This window comes from Charadrius vociferus, unplaced genomic scaffold, assembly GCF_000708025.1.
Source record: "Charadrius vociferus isolate BGI_N301 unplaced genomic scaffold, ASM70802v2 scaffold494, whole genome shotgun sequence".
Taxonomy (NCBI): domain Eukaryota; kingdom Metazoa; phylum Chordata; class Aves; order Charadriiformes; family Charadriidae; genus Charadrius; species Charadrius vociferus.
The window spans coordinates 814,525-831,372 of record NW_009648157.1 but is presented as its reverse complement, the minus strand read 5'-3'; the positions used below and the strand labels follow the sequence as shown (position 1 = coordinate 831,372).

At 37.9% G+C, this 16,848-nt stretch overlaps 1 protein-coding gene across 1 annotated transcript in view; it reads right to left on the bottom strand.

Moving 5' to 3' along the window:
- The window catches only part of ESR1 (estrogen receptor 1), a 116,325-nt gene extending 105,859 nt beyond the window's left edge, over positions 1–10,466 (bottom strand). The window contains exon 1 of the mRNA XM_009884049.1: positions 9,838–10,466. Within this exon, the coding sequence (XP_009882351.1) occupies positions 9,838–10,265 (428 nt within the window). The 5' untranslated portion in view covers positions 10,266–10,466. The remainder of the gene's footprint in view (positions 1–9,837) is intronic.
- Positions 10,467–16,848: the final 6,382 nt, after the last annotated feature.

Below are 16,848 nucleotides of genomic sequence, written 5' to 3'. Positions count from 1 at the left end.
CAAATCCTGGGCTGTGCTAACATAGACAGGAGGCTGAGAGCAAAGCTTGTTCCCCTCTCCTTGGCACTTGCAAGACTGCGTCCAGTTTGGGGCGTTCAAGCTGAAGACAGCCTTCGACAAACTGGACCAAGTTCAGTGGGCCACCACCAAGATGAGGAGGGGGCTGGAACAAATGACATATGAGGAGATGCTGAGAGAACTGAATTTGTTTGGTCTTCAGAAGGGAATGCTAAGGCAGGATTGGATTGCTGTCTTCAACTTTATAACGGGAAACTTTAAAGGACATGGAGCCAGGCTCTTCTTGGAGGCACACAGTGAAAGGACGAGAGACATCTGAATATTGTGATTATACATTAGGAAGAAGTTTTTTCACTGTGAAAGTGGTTCAGCACTGTAACAGATGGTCCTGTGTAGATGTGGAGTCTCCATTCCTGGATATCCACAAAACTCAACTGGATAAGGGCCTGAGCAACCTGATCTAATTTTGAAGTTAGCCCTGCTTTGAGCAGGGTGTTGACCATATAATCTCCAGAGGTACCAAACTTATACAACTCTGCGATTCTCATCTCTCAGTAACTTGCCTCAGCCCACGGTAACATTTGCAGAGAAAGCCCTGTTCAAAAGCTGTGCAATGAAGCAACCTCACATGTTTTGTCACAGAAGGATGCTTTTGCAATCAAGTCAATATATAATCACTGAGAGAGGATGGAGCATGCATGACACATGAAGTTTCATGTAACTTAGCTATCAAATACAAACAACTTCCCACTGTGAATAGTGAGACACTTTAAGAGTTTGTAGCTTAAATTTGAGTAGGTGTTCTGGGGAAAATCAAACAAAAATAAACCTAATTTGACAGTATCCCCACACTACCAAATACCAGAGCTATACCTATAATACAAAGGTGTCTAGGCTGCCACATGAAAAGGATTTGGGGTGATTTTGCATAAGTATAGCAAAATTATCTTTTCCCTTCATGATATTTAGAAAGTTGAGCCCTATTTTGTCAAAAAGTTAAAAAAAATAATACCTAAAACAATCATCTAACACTGAAAATATGAGCCAAAGCTGGACAACATAAGTAACCAAAAAAGAGAAGAACCTAGGCAGACTTAATAATGAGCAGTGTTACTAGAACCATCTATAAATAAAGTGGAGTTTTGTCCCCGGGGGCTTAAAAATTTCTCTGCAGAATGAGATTTATTTCCACTTTGTTTGGGTTCTTTATTGCTTTGACCAAGAAGAAATAGTAATAGTAACAACTTATCAATGTGCAATCTGCTTTAGCATTGTTTGACTTCTTAAGCTGCAATATGCTTGGCAGATATTCTTAATATATGCCTCTTACAATTGTACTGGCTCTGATATTGCCCTTAGAACTTTCAGCTATGTTATTTTATATGTGCTTCTATCTCACCATCATTCACCATGAATCAAATTAGAATGCTCTCAGATTTTTAATATTCTGCTGAACACCATTTTCAGGATTTGCATGCTTTATCTGCTTTATCTCTTATTGATACCCTTGTAGATGAAAATTAGATTATATTTCTCATAGCATGCCAAGACAAAGCTATAAATAAATCCAAACCATGCAAAAATATTGCAAGGTAATAAACATGCTACGGTGGCTCATATGTTGGCAACACACACATTTTTCCTTGCTTGTGTTTATCAGTCTGGCTGAAGGAGAAGTATCATTTTACTGCAGAATGGAAGCAAACAGGCAAAGTTGTTTTTTGACATATTAGCTCCCCAAAGATACCTAGATTTAGTGCACACTCTCAGCCATAGTATTGTTTGCCACCGCTACAGTTTCCTGGATACAAGGATTCTGTAACGTGTTATTTGAAACAGGGATCTTACTGTCAAGTTCAAGTTGTAACTAATAACCAAAGCAGGGAACACTTATCTGAATTAATTTTCTTTAGACACCAGCTGATACAAGTTACTGAATAATAACTAGATACGGCTTGATCAAGATAGCTCAACAAAGCAAATGTTTTAGGAATGCTTACTAGCTTTATAAACTGAAAACACAGATGACAAGGCATCACATGACATTTTATTTCTGCCAAAGATCAGATTTTAGAGTACTTGTCTTAAATAGTAAAACTAAATGATGAAGTTTAGAGTTAGCACCTTCTAAGCTTCCATCTGATTACAGATCAACTTGAAAAAAAAGTAAGTTTCTAAAAACTGGAATATTTTTCATGGATTTACGAATGAATACATCTTGTCTCATAAACTTGAATTACATTTAAACTGAAAAAAATTAAAAGAAAAAAGGGAAATGGGAAGAAAGCAGTAGGTATGAGGTATTCCAATTTTAGCAGGGCTATATGTAAAAACCACAGTGGAGGCTATCTGGAAATCATATTATGAGTTTCTGAGTCTTATGATTTAAGATTTGGAGCCTAAATTTTATGCTGCATCTTCTCCTGCAGCCACTGCATTCTGCACAGCATCTTCCTAACTATTTTTATTCAGCATGAGCTGAGAATTTTCCTGTGTTGCAGTAAATTTCCCTTCCTCTTCCTTCCTAGCTTTGACACCCTCTTTGTAGCATCCTAGAAAGTTTTCCATAGTCATGTCATAGCAGCACAAATCAGTGCTGAGGTGTGCTGCACTAATTAAAGCAGTATTTCTGCAAGATAGTAAGTAAGAAAATAAGAGGGAAGACTGGAAGTAGCAATCGAATTGGACATTTGCACTGCAGATTGTCAAGACATTGAAAAAATCTTCAAAGCACAAGTACAGCTTTTCCCTAGAAAACCAGTTAAAAGCAGTTTCCCTTTTTGGATGCGATGATCATGATGGACAAATACACTGCTTACTCACATAGCTTATGAATGGGAAGTGAAATGGACAGGCATTACATGCAGCCCAGTGCTGCCTAGATGCTCACTGGTGTGTCATCCTCAAAGGGAGAGGAAGGCTCTCTCTGCTGTGGCATTCAACACTTACTCGACACAGCTGCCTGGGTCCTGGGAAGGTAGGTTTTGACAGTTGGCAGCGTTGTGAGACAGCAGCACAGGAAACAGAATGTGACGCATTCCACCCATGTTGTGTGATTCGAGATGGACTGCACTCCTGCACGGTCTTTGCAGACTGAAATTCCACCCTCTGGATGTGAAGTGGTTACATACACGGCTGTTTGCAGTTAGTCACCAACTGCTTGTGGAAGAAGTCCTCCGAGTTACTTCTGACTTTCAACCTTTACTGTTATTTTTAACTTTTGCTAATGGCTTCCATGCCGTGAAGAAAAGGAAGGCATCTTTTCTTATTTATATAGATGCTAGCTGCTGTGTCATTAGTTAAGATTGTCACTGCCATGGTTGGAAGACTACTGGAACTGCTATGTACATCTATCAAATAGGATTTACATTTAGGACAGTCATATTTAAGCTCCCTGTTTTCTGAGGACCATATTTCCTTTTTCTAGTAAAAGATTAAAATAAAATGCCCAGATCACTCCTGTATCCAATATTGTTATCAATATCTTGTCAAGGAAGAAGATTATCCTGCAGATTTACAATCTTCTTGTCTCTAACAGGTATCATTGTAAGTATGTGGTAGGTTAAATCTGGCAAGCAGTATCTCACACAGCCGTAGTCTTGCACCAGAAGAAGAAATATCTTGAGTCAGGTGATGTAAGAACCCTCCCAGCAACTGGAATCTGAGCTTGGCAGAAAAGCCTTGCCTTGCCCAGTGTCACATTGATCAGGGTTCCCAATGAGCTGTGGTAAGTGGTGACCTTTTGCAGTTCACTGGAAAGGCCACCCAAATACATAGGGATAGTCTACCACCTCAGAGGCGACTTCTCTCTGTACAGCAAATTTTACAAACTGTCTCTGTAATGAATGCAATGAACGCAACACGTTAAACGAGAATGTTGAAGGACAGCATCTCCTCTCTAATCTCAGCTCCGATATCTGAAGAGATAACAGAAAACTCCCTGCAGACAAACCTGGGAGCTCATGATTAGTTTCAGTGTTTCATTGTCAACAATATCAAATTATCAAAATTATTACAAAATTATTAAAATCTTAATTTATTAAAAGAAGTGGGTGCACTTCAGTTGCAGGACCCTTCTCCTCTGCATTTGTTTGGAGCTATGCCCTAGCTCCGCTTGGCCTTTCTTGTTGGTTTAACAAAAAATGCTGGCATTTGATGTTCACTTTGCAATTGCTGAAGGAATTGGTGCCAGCAACTAATGCCTTCCCTATCAGAGCAGATATGGCCAGCAGTGTTTGTTGTTTCAATAGCCTCAGAGCAAGAGTGATCAAGGCCAATGACACAGAGTCAATTCCCCATCTTCCTCTCAAGGGACATAGTGCAGTGTCTATCTGAAAGGAGATTACAGGTGGTGACCCCTTTGAGTCTTTAGAAACAGGAGACATATGGGTGGGATTAATTTCATGTAACTTTGGACATCACTGGGCATCCATCTCCATGCTGTAGATATCTGTACCAGAACGAGTCACTCCAGCCATCTTTATAACACAGAAAGAGAAAGTAGCACTTTTAGAGCCTAACACACCTGCTCTATTTTAACCAGGTACCTTAGAAAGAGACAATGCAGGTGTGTTCACAGTGCCTCTTTCTCTCTGCGTCTCCACACACTTAGAAGGGAGTCGATATGAAGGTTTGACGCTGTTGTCCCTGCTGCATGCCATTTGAGGTGTTCTAGGTGATGACCCTCACTGACACCCACCGCCTACTCCAAAAAGGTATAGCTACATGGTAGGTCATGTGTCATATCTGTTAGATCCATCTGACCTTACAGCCTCTCAAACAGCACCAAATGCCTAAGGAGTGAAAAACTGAATAAAGACCTAGGTGTCTACATGTCTTCAGACAAACCCCATCTACATGTGCTGCCTGAACAACCATGCTTCTAGCCACAAGTTTTAAATCCACATGGAAAGGACTTGGTATATGGAGCAGTTCCTCAGTCTGGGGTTTATGCAAAAAAAATACATCTGCTAAAGAAGTGAAGAAAGTTTTCTTCAATAAGTAGAAAACTTCAAAAAGGAAGCTTAGAGAGAGCAGGTGAAATCCATCTCCCTGCCTTGGCAGAAAGGAGGATAATGAGGAAGCATCACAGGTCCTTTACCCCCTTCCATCGCTGCCTGGCCTTATTCAGGGCACAAGGAGGCAAAGAATACATGTGGTCCTCAACAATATGCGTTGGTGACTTTATGGTGCAAGCACATGGGCAGCAGGATCCATATCAGCACATTCTCTAAGAGCTGCAGAAACAGCAAAGTTGGTTTGTACAAGTCCCTGAAAATTGTAATGTCTGAGTATCTCGGAACATTTAACAGGTTTATCTTTACAACATTTCCATGAGCTAGGATAACTCCATGTTTTCCTGTCTCTTTCATTACAGTCATCTATTGCTGTGAAGTTGTCAGAGATACCAGTACAAGCTCTGAAAACAGGAACACTCCACATGTTCAAGGAGCTGCCTGAACACTCAAACTGCTCAAGAGAGGACCTTAGAAGAGATTGATGCTTTAGAGAAAAACAAAAAATAAAAAAATAATAAAAAAAAGAACAAAACATTACATTACATAGTACTCCTTTATGTTATGGAATACCTCATACTACATAAAACCAGAAAAAAATATCTTTTAATTTTGCATTCATTGTAACATTCTTTTAATTTTAAATTTGGGAAAATCCTCTGTTTAGAACTCAACATGAACAGCTAGAAAGATTCATAATGAATCAAGCAAGGTAAAAAAAGTACATCTTAGGTTAAGTAACTGTTTTTCAGGCTGATGGATTTATGAATTACAGCAGAAAAGGGATTGATCTACATTTGTTATCTTTCGCAATTTTAGCAGGAGTTAAAAATTAAAGCTGTGATCATACTGATTGGAACAGCAAGTTTAAAATATTTCAGTGTCAATTTCAGTATGATACTTGGGACTAAAGCTAAATAAATACTAAATAAATACTTTACTATATTAGCCTAAACACAGAGCCTGAGTTACTAGAAGATACTCACAAACTAGCCACTAAAAGTGAGGGAGCAATGAATGATTTTCCATTTTGTATTTTAGTTTGTACACTGATTTATGCTGCCTCTGTCACTCAGTAAAGACTGACAAACAACTCCATCATCAGGTAGTTGGTAGATGCAGTCCATTTTTACAGGGGTTTTGGCCAAATTTGGAAGCAGCACTAAGCACGGGCTACAGAGAGCCTGAAACACAAGGACGATTTTGCTTCAGATCTGAGAAGTGCAAACTCAGTGGGATGACACTGGAACATCACACAGTGGCAGAACAAAAAAGGATTCATCTTTGCCGTTGCTTATAGGAATTTACTGAGGTAAATCAACTAGCGAAAGGCTTCTTGCTTTTACCCTGAATGAACAAAAACTAGCCAAAAAGCACAAGAAAGTAACCAGAAATGGCCAGAACTAAAATTTAATACTTAAGAACAAAAGAAATCTTTCAATTAGTTTACCCTAATATCCCTGAGCACAGGATTTCCTGTGATAATAAACTACAAGTCAGCATTTAATAAAAAAAACCTACTATAAAAGTGATCGAGAAAATAAAATATATGTTACATTTGAAGAGAATTAAAAAGATAACTAGCACTATGCCTTCTCCCTCTTACTTGAAGATACCAACACTGTAAGATAAGGGAAAGGTATTTTAGTTTGGCTCCCTATAAAAACAGCCACAAGGTCAGACATAAAAGGGGCCAAGTTAGAGACAGCACAATTTGAATTAATTAAGCCCCTTCTCTTTTCTCAAATTCGGATGTTCCATGATTTAAAAACACCAGAACGGCAGAGATTGGTATATCTTTTGAATACTTTACAAAATCATTCTTTTCTCTATCTATTGTTAGGTTCTTAAGCTAGATATAGAAGTTTGACATTATCCTGCAATAGGAGACAAAGCCTTTTGGAAAAGGAAACGCAATTTGAAAGAAATAAAATATAACTTCAGAATTAATACACATGTAGCTGTATATGGGGCTATAATCAGCATGATTTTGAATACACATTAACGAAATGAAATTACATTACGTGCTTTCCTTAGCACATATGGTAATTTTTGAGGTTTGTGACTGAAGATTTTATCATCTTATCCAAGTATTAACAGAATATAATTGCAGCTCCAATCTACAGTGATTATGTATTGCCCTAACCACTTGTACCATAGAATGCATTATTTACATCTCAAATCCATAGGATGATGCAATGCAAATATTTCAATCTTACAAGCGAAACAGCACAATTCTGTTACGTAGAAATGCAAATAAGAGTTGCAGAGGGGTCTTTCTGGGGTTTAGGTTACATTACTTCTTATAAAAGCAGGCAGCCATATCATAAACTGATAATGATCCATTTTAAATGCTGTAGGGCTTTTGGTTTGAGATTTTTTGCCTTTGCCACTTCTACTGGTAGGTTGCTCCAGAAACTCACTATTTTGGTAGTTAGACAGCTTCCAGTCTCCAGCATCAATTTATTCATTGTCAGATTAAACTGCCACATGCTCTCTTTTCTCCCATAATCCAGTTGAAACTGGTGACATTAGCCAAATGAATAAAGCAAATTGCAAATTTATGCATTACAATATTTTTAAAGAACTTGTTCTTAAACCCCATGATTAGATATTTAATTATTTCCCAGACACTGAACATCTATTCAAATTATTTTCACAGACTATTGGTGATTGGATTTGTGCCAAAACACAAGAATAAAGACCTACTATTTAATGCTGTGAGGATGATAACTTTGTAAATACAATCTTGAAAAAATGAAAAGAAAAAAAAGCAATGCTTTTATCAATTTAATTCCAACAGTGCGTGCTTGTTAACAAGAGATAATAATAGCAAGTACTTTGATACACATTTCTTATTACCACGTAAGATGTACTTTATAGAATTATGGCTGGAAGGGGCCATTAAATCATTTGTTTAACACTGCATGCAGATAAACCTCTTGCATATCCAAGATCATAAATTTACCTAATTACTGCCCCCATCGATTGCATACAGCTCCAAAAGAGACACCCATCTTTGATCAGAAATGTCAGGAAATGGGGAATCCAGCACTGACCTTACATGTTTGCTCCAGTAGTTATAATTTAAAAGTACGTTAATTTTATTTTGAAGTGTCTCACCTGAATTCACTGTTTAAAAATAAAAGAACATTATTTCCATAGTTCAACTTCTATTTTCAGCTGATTCTTGGTTTTCATTCCTCCTGAAGTAAAATACCCGAACTATGGTACATTTTCTGCCTGTGTATTTCAACTTCACAAACTCACTACTCCACTGTTTACATATATAAGGTCATTTACACGCTTTTCACAATAGGTTTGCACTGGACATTCATGTAAAAAACCCTCTAAATTTAGTGAAAAGTGCATTTTCACTCTCAAGTCACTGGTAGTCATTCAAGATCTTTATGCTCTGACATGTACTTACTCTTCCTAGAGGAATTGTATTTGGTTGCACTAAAATGCATTTTGTTTGAACCAATTCAGTTAACAGATCAATGTATTGCACAGGCTGACATAACCGTTATCTATCATTTCACTAGTCTTCATTCCATCTGCTCCCCAAAACTGATTAATCATTTGCAAAAAGTGCAATCACATCATCTGTTTTTTTGGACCAGGTTCTGCTACCAGATGCCTACTCAGCCTGAGTTAGACTGTCTTTAAGAACATACGCTGCTCTTCCCAGAGACATGTTATATTGTGCAAATAAGTCTGGGAGAGTCAACAGGGAAAGAATAACTTGCTTCTATTTTTTCCAGAGTCATTCAATTTCAAGGAAACTCACCTGTATCTCCCAAATAAACAGATACAGACAGAGTTTAGGGGGAAAAAAAAAAAAAATCTAACAGTTCACTTTGATTCACTGAAGCCCAGTATAATAAGCTAATGCAAAACTATGTTATTAACACTGCACAAACATTAACAGTGTGGGTATTGGTGTGTATTACTATATTTTCTTGGAAGCTACAGTTCTATCAATTTCTACCACTTCAGAAATTACATAAACTTTTTCACAACTGACAATAAATATTTAAACCAAGGAAAATTATTCCCCCCCTTCAAAGATACTTTTATCCTTCTATTCCAGACAAAAAAAAAAATAACCCCTCTATTGAGGGATAAAAATACAAAAACCCCAAAAATCTTTTCTGTTTAAATGCAGCATGCCAGATTTATGCTTAGTGTGTATCACTCTCCAATGAAAAAATGCAGGTTAATACTTGCACAGCTCTTAGGATAGCTCATGAAGGTGGTTACTGACCGACATACTGTCACTGAGTCAGCTCTAACAGTCTGATTAGGAAGGATATTGTGCTTCTGGACTACTTCCTATATAAGCCACTTCTCACACCGTAAAAGAAGCCAGAGGAGAAAAATGCTTTTACTAGCAGCTAAGAGATGAACAACCAACCACTCACACCCAGAGATGTGTGACGGTGGAAGTCTTTTTAGTATACTGCAGTCAGTAATTCTAATATATTAAAACAGGGAGGTTGTTTGCCATTCCTTAATCAATTATGGTTTCATGTTTTCCTGGGAAACATTTCTACTCATCATCCAATTTGTTTCTCATTTATGTACAGTTTTCAAAATTTACAGCTTACAGTCACAATGAGCTGTGAATTAGCGTTTTGTTTTATTCTGTGGTGGTTTTTATGGTCTCGATATCGTGGACGATTCAGTTAAATCACACAGTCCTTCACACAAAAAGAAAAGATTAGGGCATACAGATTTTCACGTCCTAATTTTCTCAGTTAATCTGCTTAAAGAAGAAAGAAAAATTATCTGTAGCATTTACCTGTAGAAGGCTGGAGGAGCAGCTTCCCTCATTCCAAAGCTGCCCTGTTCATTTTCAAGGTAGTAGGGTACCTGTTGGCTGTGATGATGGATGAAGGGTGAGAGCTGGGGCGCCGTTTGCAAGAACACCACTGGGCTTGGCGGGACATTGTTCAGTGAGTGAAATCCTGCCAGACTGCTGGACCCAAAAGATTCTGAAGTAGGGGCATAACTGAGAGTAGTAGAGCTGTACACCGGAGCCGTAGTACCAAAATCATAAGTGGCCCCTTCTGGGTAGTTAAAAACTCCTGTCTTGTTGCTCTCCACGTACATGTCGCTGAGCGATCTTTCCAGGGGAATCTTCAGCTGAGGTCTGCTCAGTGTCTCCAGTTCAGTGCCTTGAATCTGGTGCAGCAGGGTAACTCCAGAGGTTTTGGTGTGAAGGGTCATGGTCAGTGCTAATGGCAGTAAGCAAGGAACATATCTGCTTTTACTGTCAACAGCGAGATCGGCAGCTGGCAGTCCACCTAAAAAAAATACCAGAACCTATTCTTAGGCTCAGCAAAAATCATAATAAAGCAGCACTACACAGGTATTCCTCTAATCTCAGCAAGGAGGAGGGTACAACAAATGCAGACCGAGCACTGAAAATGCACATTCTCTCTCTCCCTCCCTCCCTCTCCCTCTCTCTAACTTTTAGGAACTCCTCATCTGCGCTAATATGCATTACAAGGTGCTGGCCATGAGCCAGGAGCTCTTGCCTTGTGCCGACGTTGGTTTAAACATCACTTCAGAAACAATTAGTTCTGGAGTTATACCAAATAATTGTCCCACTAAATGATACTTCATTCTTACTAGTTGTTTAATTTTTTCACTTCAGGGTAGCCAGCGCTCCGCAGCGACTAACGGGAAAGAACACTTAAATACAACCAGGAAGAGTAGTCCAGTGGTCAGGCAGATTACTGCCTTTTATTTCCTCAGCAGGCTCCAATCTATCTGTGCTTATCTCTCCCCCTGTTTGATTCATTTTCATGTTTGCTAGAAATATGTAATGTGGACATTGTAATGACCCTGGGTAGGACTATGCTGTAACTGAGATAGGGCACAGCAGAAAGAGAGTGTGTAAGCGCGGTGTGTGTGTGTGTGTGTGTGTATGTAACAACCCTCAGTCAATAAAACTAGCTAAAAAAATTAAAGTGTATGATATCTATGTAGAAGAAAAGGTTTATAACACGCTTGCATCAGAACTAGCAACCTGAAGTTACTAGAGTGTAAAAGTAACATTAAAAAGTGAGGAAAAGCTTTACATTTGCCTAGAAAATTCTGTCTGCTTTTTTTTAGGCTGTAAAATGATGAAAAAAAGCATCATTCAAACTTTGTCATAGGACGGTCCTAAAAGCTAGGAAAACGTTATTTGATTGCATGACACATGCATTGAGTATAGGAAATTCTTTTTCCTAGTCCTGTGAACAAAAGCTCAGCAAACCTGAATTTTTAAATCAGACTAGAAAATCAAGTAATCTAAAATAATCAAATGGGATCGGCTTCAAAATAAACTGAACTGTCTCTCAAAGTTATATTTAGAAGAAAAAAAAAAGGGTGAAGAGAGAGAACATAATGAAAAGGTGTGGCATGCATGCTTCATCTTGCAATCTCATTCCATATAATTTTAACGTTGCACAAACCAGTTCTCCTGAACCAGCTAAATGAAAACCTCGAGAAACTGTTTCAAGCTCCCTGGCTTTATTGCTGTGGTCTGTGGTTCAGTCAGTGAAATAGGCTAATGCCAACCCTGAACGCATTAATATATGGGCTCCAGTTAGTACGCTTTGAATACTAGCAAAGTCTACACTATACTTAAACAATTCCACAGTTATTCGGCTCAACCTTCAAAAAACCCAAGAAACTGAAAAACTGAATATGCAGGTCACTAATAGCTTTGAGAAAAGTTTACTAAAAATGGTCTTATTTTAGTAATAATACTGGTTTTAGAACCTCTACTGAAAAGGCCAAAATTATTTAAATTTGCAATATTATTCTGAAGCAATATACATTTGTCTGTCCTCAGGCACACAACTAAGACAGCAGCACACACATAAACATGTACTTGATAGATTTCCTCACCCACCCAGCCACCCTCCCTACCCTGTTCAAATTTCAGATTGTAGACTTTGATCAAAGAGATAAGGCTGTTTAAATAACACTGGACTAGACATGTTCCCAGTTTAAAAAAAAAAAATAATAATAATCAGACAATCATACCCAGCAGTTCAGAAAGTCTTCGAAGAGTTATTCTGAAAATATGCCAGACAGTGTGAGAGGAATAAAGAGAGTGTGTGCATGTTTGCATAGAGTGGGCGAACGTGCATCTGCAGAGACTCAAAACAGCAAGCAAGCATAGCTCTCAGCAGCCAGTCTGCGGGGCTACACAGACTGAAGTGAATGGCAGTTACACGTTTAAGGTCAGTCACTCTTATAGATTTCATTTCGTGCTTCAGTAATACGTAGGAAAAAAGCATTATCTCATATTAAATTGCATAATCTGAGAATTAATATGAATCTGCCTGCCATAAGAAGTACCCGCCTCTGTAGTGTACTGCAAAATGGAATTTAAATTTCTATTTAAAGCATTATCCAAGATGTATGCTATGTTAGAATTACGATATTGACATGCAATAAAATGCTCCAGCATAATAGCTATGCAGAAGACAGAAGATGTACCTGTGCACACAGAAACTTGACTTCTGAGGGCGTCCTGTGCAACCTCAGTGTTCCTTATGTGCAGTTTTTAAAAACCTCATTAATAATTTTGGGAGGGCTGTGCGTTTTCAGGGAAACAAATATTTAAAATTTCCACCACATGCAAACAGCATTAAAACACTCTGTAGGGTTAAGCATAAGCACCATCACTTCTGCTCCATACCATTTAAACTAAGGACCCTATGAGAAGCTTTCCACAAGCCAGTGTGGAAAGTTACAGTCCTGCCCCCTAAAAGGGCTCAGCAATAGAGAGCTGCAGTATTCCTGCAGCACGCAGCCTGGTGCACATCTAGGAAGAAAAAATGTGATTGCCACCAACAAGATCTTCGGGACTGGCTGGGAACCCCTGTGATAGCATCTCGTAAAGTTTGGCTCACTTTTTCAGTGGAAGAAGAGCAAAAGAGCAAGAAAGGGCAAGGGTGAGGTGGGGGGTTAGTCAAGCCAAATCCCGGGAAGAAGGTGAACATTTTGGTTTGTGTATACTGCATAAAATCAATTTTTTATTCTGCATGCTACATGTGGGATTTTTAGATATTATAAAAAAGCTGTGAAATGCAACAGATTGATATATCAGAGAGTGCAATTCTTCTTGTCCTGCATGGTGATGACTATCCTGCTTGCTCCAAATTAACATGTCACAAATTCACCCTGCTCTAGATGCATCTCCTTGTGTGCTCACCCTCCAGAAGAAAGGAGACCTAAGTTTCTAAAACCTGGTCTTTGTGCTTAAAGGACAGGACTTACTCCACCACCCGGTCTAATCACTCTGATCTATTAGATGTCAGGTTTTACATGTTATGAGCATAATATGGAAATATGTGCAGGATATAGTGATAATACTTGGTCGTTTTTACCAGTGGACACAAAGTCTAAGCAAAAATTTGGTTTTGCTAAATCCCACTTCATGTATATCTTTAAAAATATGCAGAACTCATACAGAAGGGCTTGCCTCATTCACTGTGTATTAAAAAAAAAAAAAACAAACATGTAGTAATGTCAGAGAATAAATAAAAACCATGAATTGGCTGCAGCATCTTCATTTCCAGTGCTAGACAGAAGTGTTCAAAAATACTTAGTCAATGGGAAATCTACCTTTTCAGATTTGGTAATTTCTCCACAAATGTGTATTCAAGTGCAACCAAGCTGCCCAATGTATTTCTCTCCCCTTAATGAAGGCCCCATATTGTTTTGGAGTTACTAGGCACACACTACAGGAGAAAGTTGCCTATCCCAGTCTTCCTCAGACACCCATAGAAGGAAACTGGTTCTACAAAATCTAAAGATTTGCTAAATATATCTGGTATAGATTGGCTTTTTGCTATATTTCTGAAGTTTGGGAATATACAAATAAAATTAATGTTGCCTTTGATCCATCCATATTTATGCATACACAGTATGTATACATATGTTAAAATACAGAACAAACAGGAAGGAAAGCAAAAATAGCAATTAACAAACACTGAAGAAACAGGAGGGTACAATCAACTGTGAGTGAGTAGCACTACAGACACGTTGGCAAGGAAGGTCAAACTAGAAACTGCTTCTTCGTACACAGGGATTTTTAGTGAGACTGAGTCAAGAGTTGAGTTTCTGAAACAGTGAAGACTGTCCTTCTCATGGAGATGAGGAATGAACTGATTAAATGAATGGAAGTGACTGATTAAATCCTGTGTTCCCTTTTTTAAAATGTCAACTTTTCTGTTTTCCTTTTCTAGATACGCCAGAGTTCCAGTGCCCAACTCAGATTTTCCAGAGCGAGAAATTTACTCTAAATTACACTAAGAAAAGACCAAATGTATCAACATTAAAACTAAATCACGTTTCTGTGGCTCTGTGGTTAAATTAGCATCATTTACAGCTGAAGAATATTTAGATAAGCTTCTAAAGGCAAATTCTGCTCATTTCAATTCATTGATGAACAGTTTGTTTCTAGTTTTTACATTTCTGTCTTTTTTATGTCTTTTTTTTGTCTTTTTTTTTTTGTTGTTGTTGACAAATGACTAGAGTGATCAGAGTAAACTAGCAGAGTCATGTATAGTGCAGTTTGACTCATCTGGACCATCAGTCCAACACCTTTACCAGCTACAAACAGGAGGGTACTGTATCAAATTCAGGATGCTTACAATAACAGACAACATGAACATATTTTCACTTTAAAACTGGAACATAGCTTAAAAAAGAAAAAAAACAAACAAACAAAAAAACCCAGCCACCCAGCCTCATTCCACTGATTGCAAATAATGCAGCACCAGCAAAATGGACTCAGAAAAATGAAAAGGACAGACAACAAAAAATATAGAAAATATTACTCTAACTTATCTAAACAACCAGAAGAAGGTTTGTGGATTTCTAGTGCCATCAGCAATTTTCTATTAACTAAAAGTCTTGAAAGCCAGTGACGGAAGAGTAACAAAATACGTTCAGTCCATAGGGAGGAAAAGAAAAGGAAAAGAAAAGGAGGAAGAAACAGCCTGAACAGATTCTTGATTCTGGACAAGATAAAACAGCAGTGTGAGGGAAATGGAGATGAAAGTAAAAACACTACAAAAAAACTATTCAAATTGTAGGAATCTTTAAAGACAGCAAAACTGCTAATCCTCTAACAGGCTTTTTTCAGCACTAGTTTTAGTAAGTATTCCAACAAAAAAAGGGTAAACTCAGAACTGAGAATATATACTATAAATTTTCCATAAACCTGCTGACAGTGAGAGACCATAAACTTCATCGCTTTGGTTCCACTGCTATAAAGATAGAAGCTTTTTTTAGCTGCTGCAATTAAAGAAGAATCTATTGCACATAACAGGAGGAACATTATGTTTTTCCAAGATTCCACTGTAACATTACAGAGAAATTATGTTGTGTTTAGTCCAGTGAGGAAACTCCTCAAGATAGACAGCTGGAGAACAGCACCATCTATCCCACTGTTTTATAAATCTTCTCTGAGAAAAAAAAAAAAATAAAGCCCTTGATACCACTAGGCAAAGCAAGAGGTATGCTTAAAAATTCCTTAGGCTCTTAGTAGAGATAAGTGCTTCTACCCCGTTGTTGGGAAGTTTTAACATTTAAACCTTTATGAGTTGATAGAAAGATGTATACGTTTTTTTTCCCCCGGCCCCAAATACCTTACCAAAACCAGCCATGGCACCAAAATGCTGGACAGAAAATTTTTAATTCTAAATTTATGGTTTAGGTTGGTTTTACCATTAAAAGGGAAGTTTCTGTTTTCACACGTCAACTGTAAGTAGAGAATGTGAGAACATTTGCTCAAAATAGTTCTTACTCCAAACATGGAACTGTGGAATACAATTATTCCACACGTCGTTATTAATTTACAACATTTAAATATACCTTCAGTTTTACCTATGCTTTGCGTGAAAAAATCTATTACATACTTTGAAATTCCCTGCATAATCAAGGGAAAAATTAGGCCAGGATGTCAACAGCTTTTTTGTTAAAGTATTCTGATGCCTTAAATTTTAAGTCTTTGTTTACAGCTATTTATGACACTGTCAGATTTTAGCCATTCAGGTGGAGATTTTAAATGCCAGTGATGATCTCAGAGAGAATAATTTGGAATAATCTGAGCCAAGGAACTTTTTTTGCTTTTCCCTCCTTAAAGATTTCTTGAAACCGTTTTTTGAAACTAGAAACCCTTTTTGCTGTAGCAAATGAGGGTTTTGGAGCAGAAACTTTGAATCTGGCAGGGAGCTGAAACAGTGTGTCACAAAACTGCCTTTTGCTCTTGCTCTGAAACTCCATCCACATTTGGCCAATTTTCCAACCCTTGAAAAACTGCAAGTTTTTAAGAGTTAAGATTTCTAAAACCTCTCTCCTGACTGAGCCTGCTTTCTCCTCTCTCAGATCCTAGTCCTGACTAGACTAGGCACAAAACTTTCCAAAAGAGTGAATGACATGCTATCATCCAGACTAGCACAGATACAGGAACTTTTCCCCTTTCGTTACTCTTCTGGGGCAGAATAAGAGTCTGGTCTTAAAGGCAGATTATCATGTCAGTTATAATACTGAATTTCAGCCCCAGATGTACAGACTGAATTTCTAAAACAGGGCACCATCTGCCTTTTCAATTCAGCATTGGAAAACAACATGTAGAAAAGTACCCTTTTCAAAGAGTAGAAGACATGCTGTAATATAACTAGCTTGTGCATTTCTTCAAGTTTTTGAACCCAAGAAAGATGGGAGAGGATAAGACTAAATATTTGTGCCCAACTCATACAGAATAAATTACTTACTACATACATAGGATGGGCCAAAA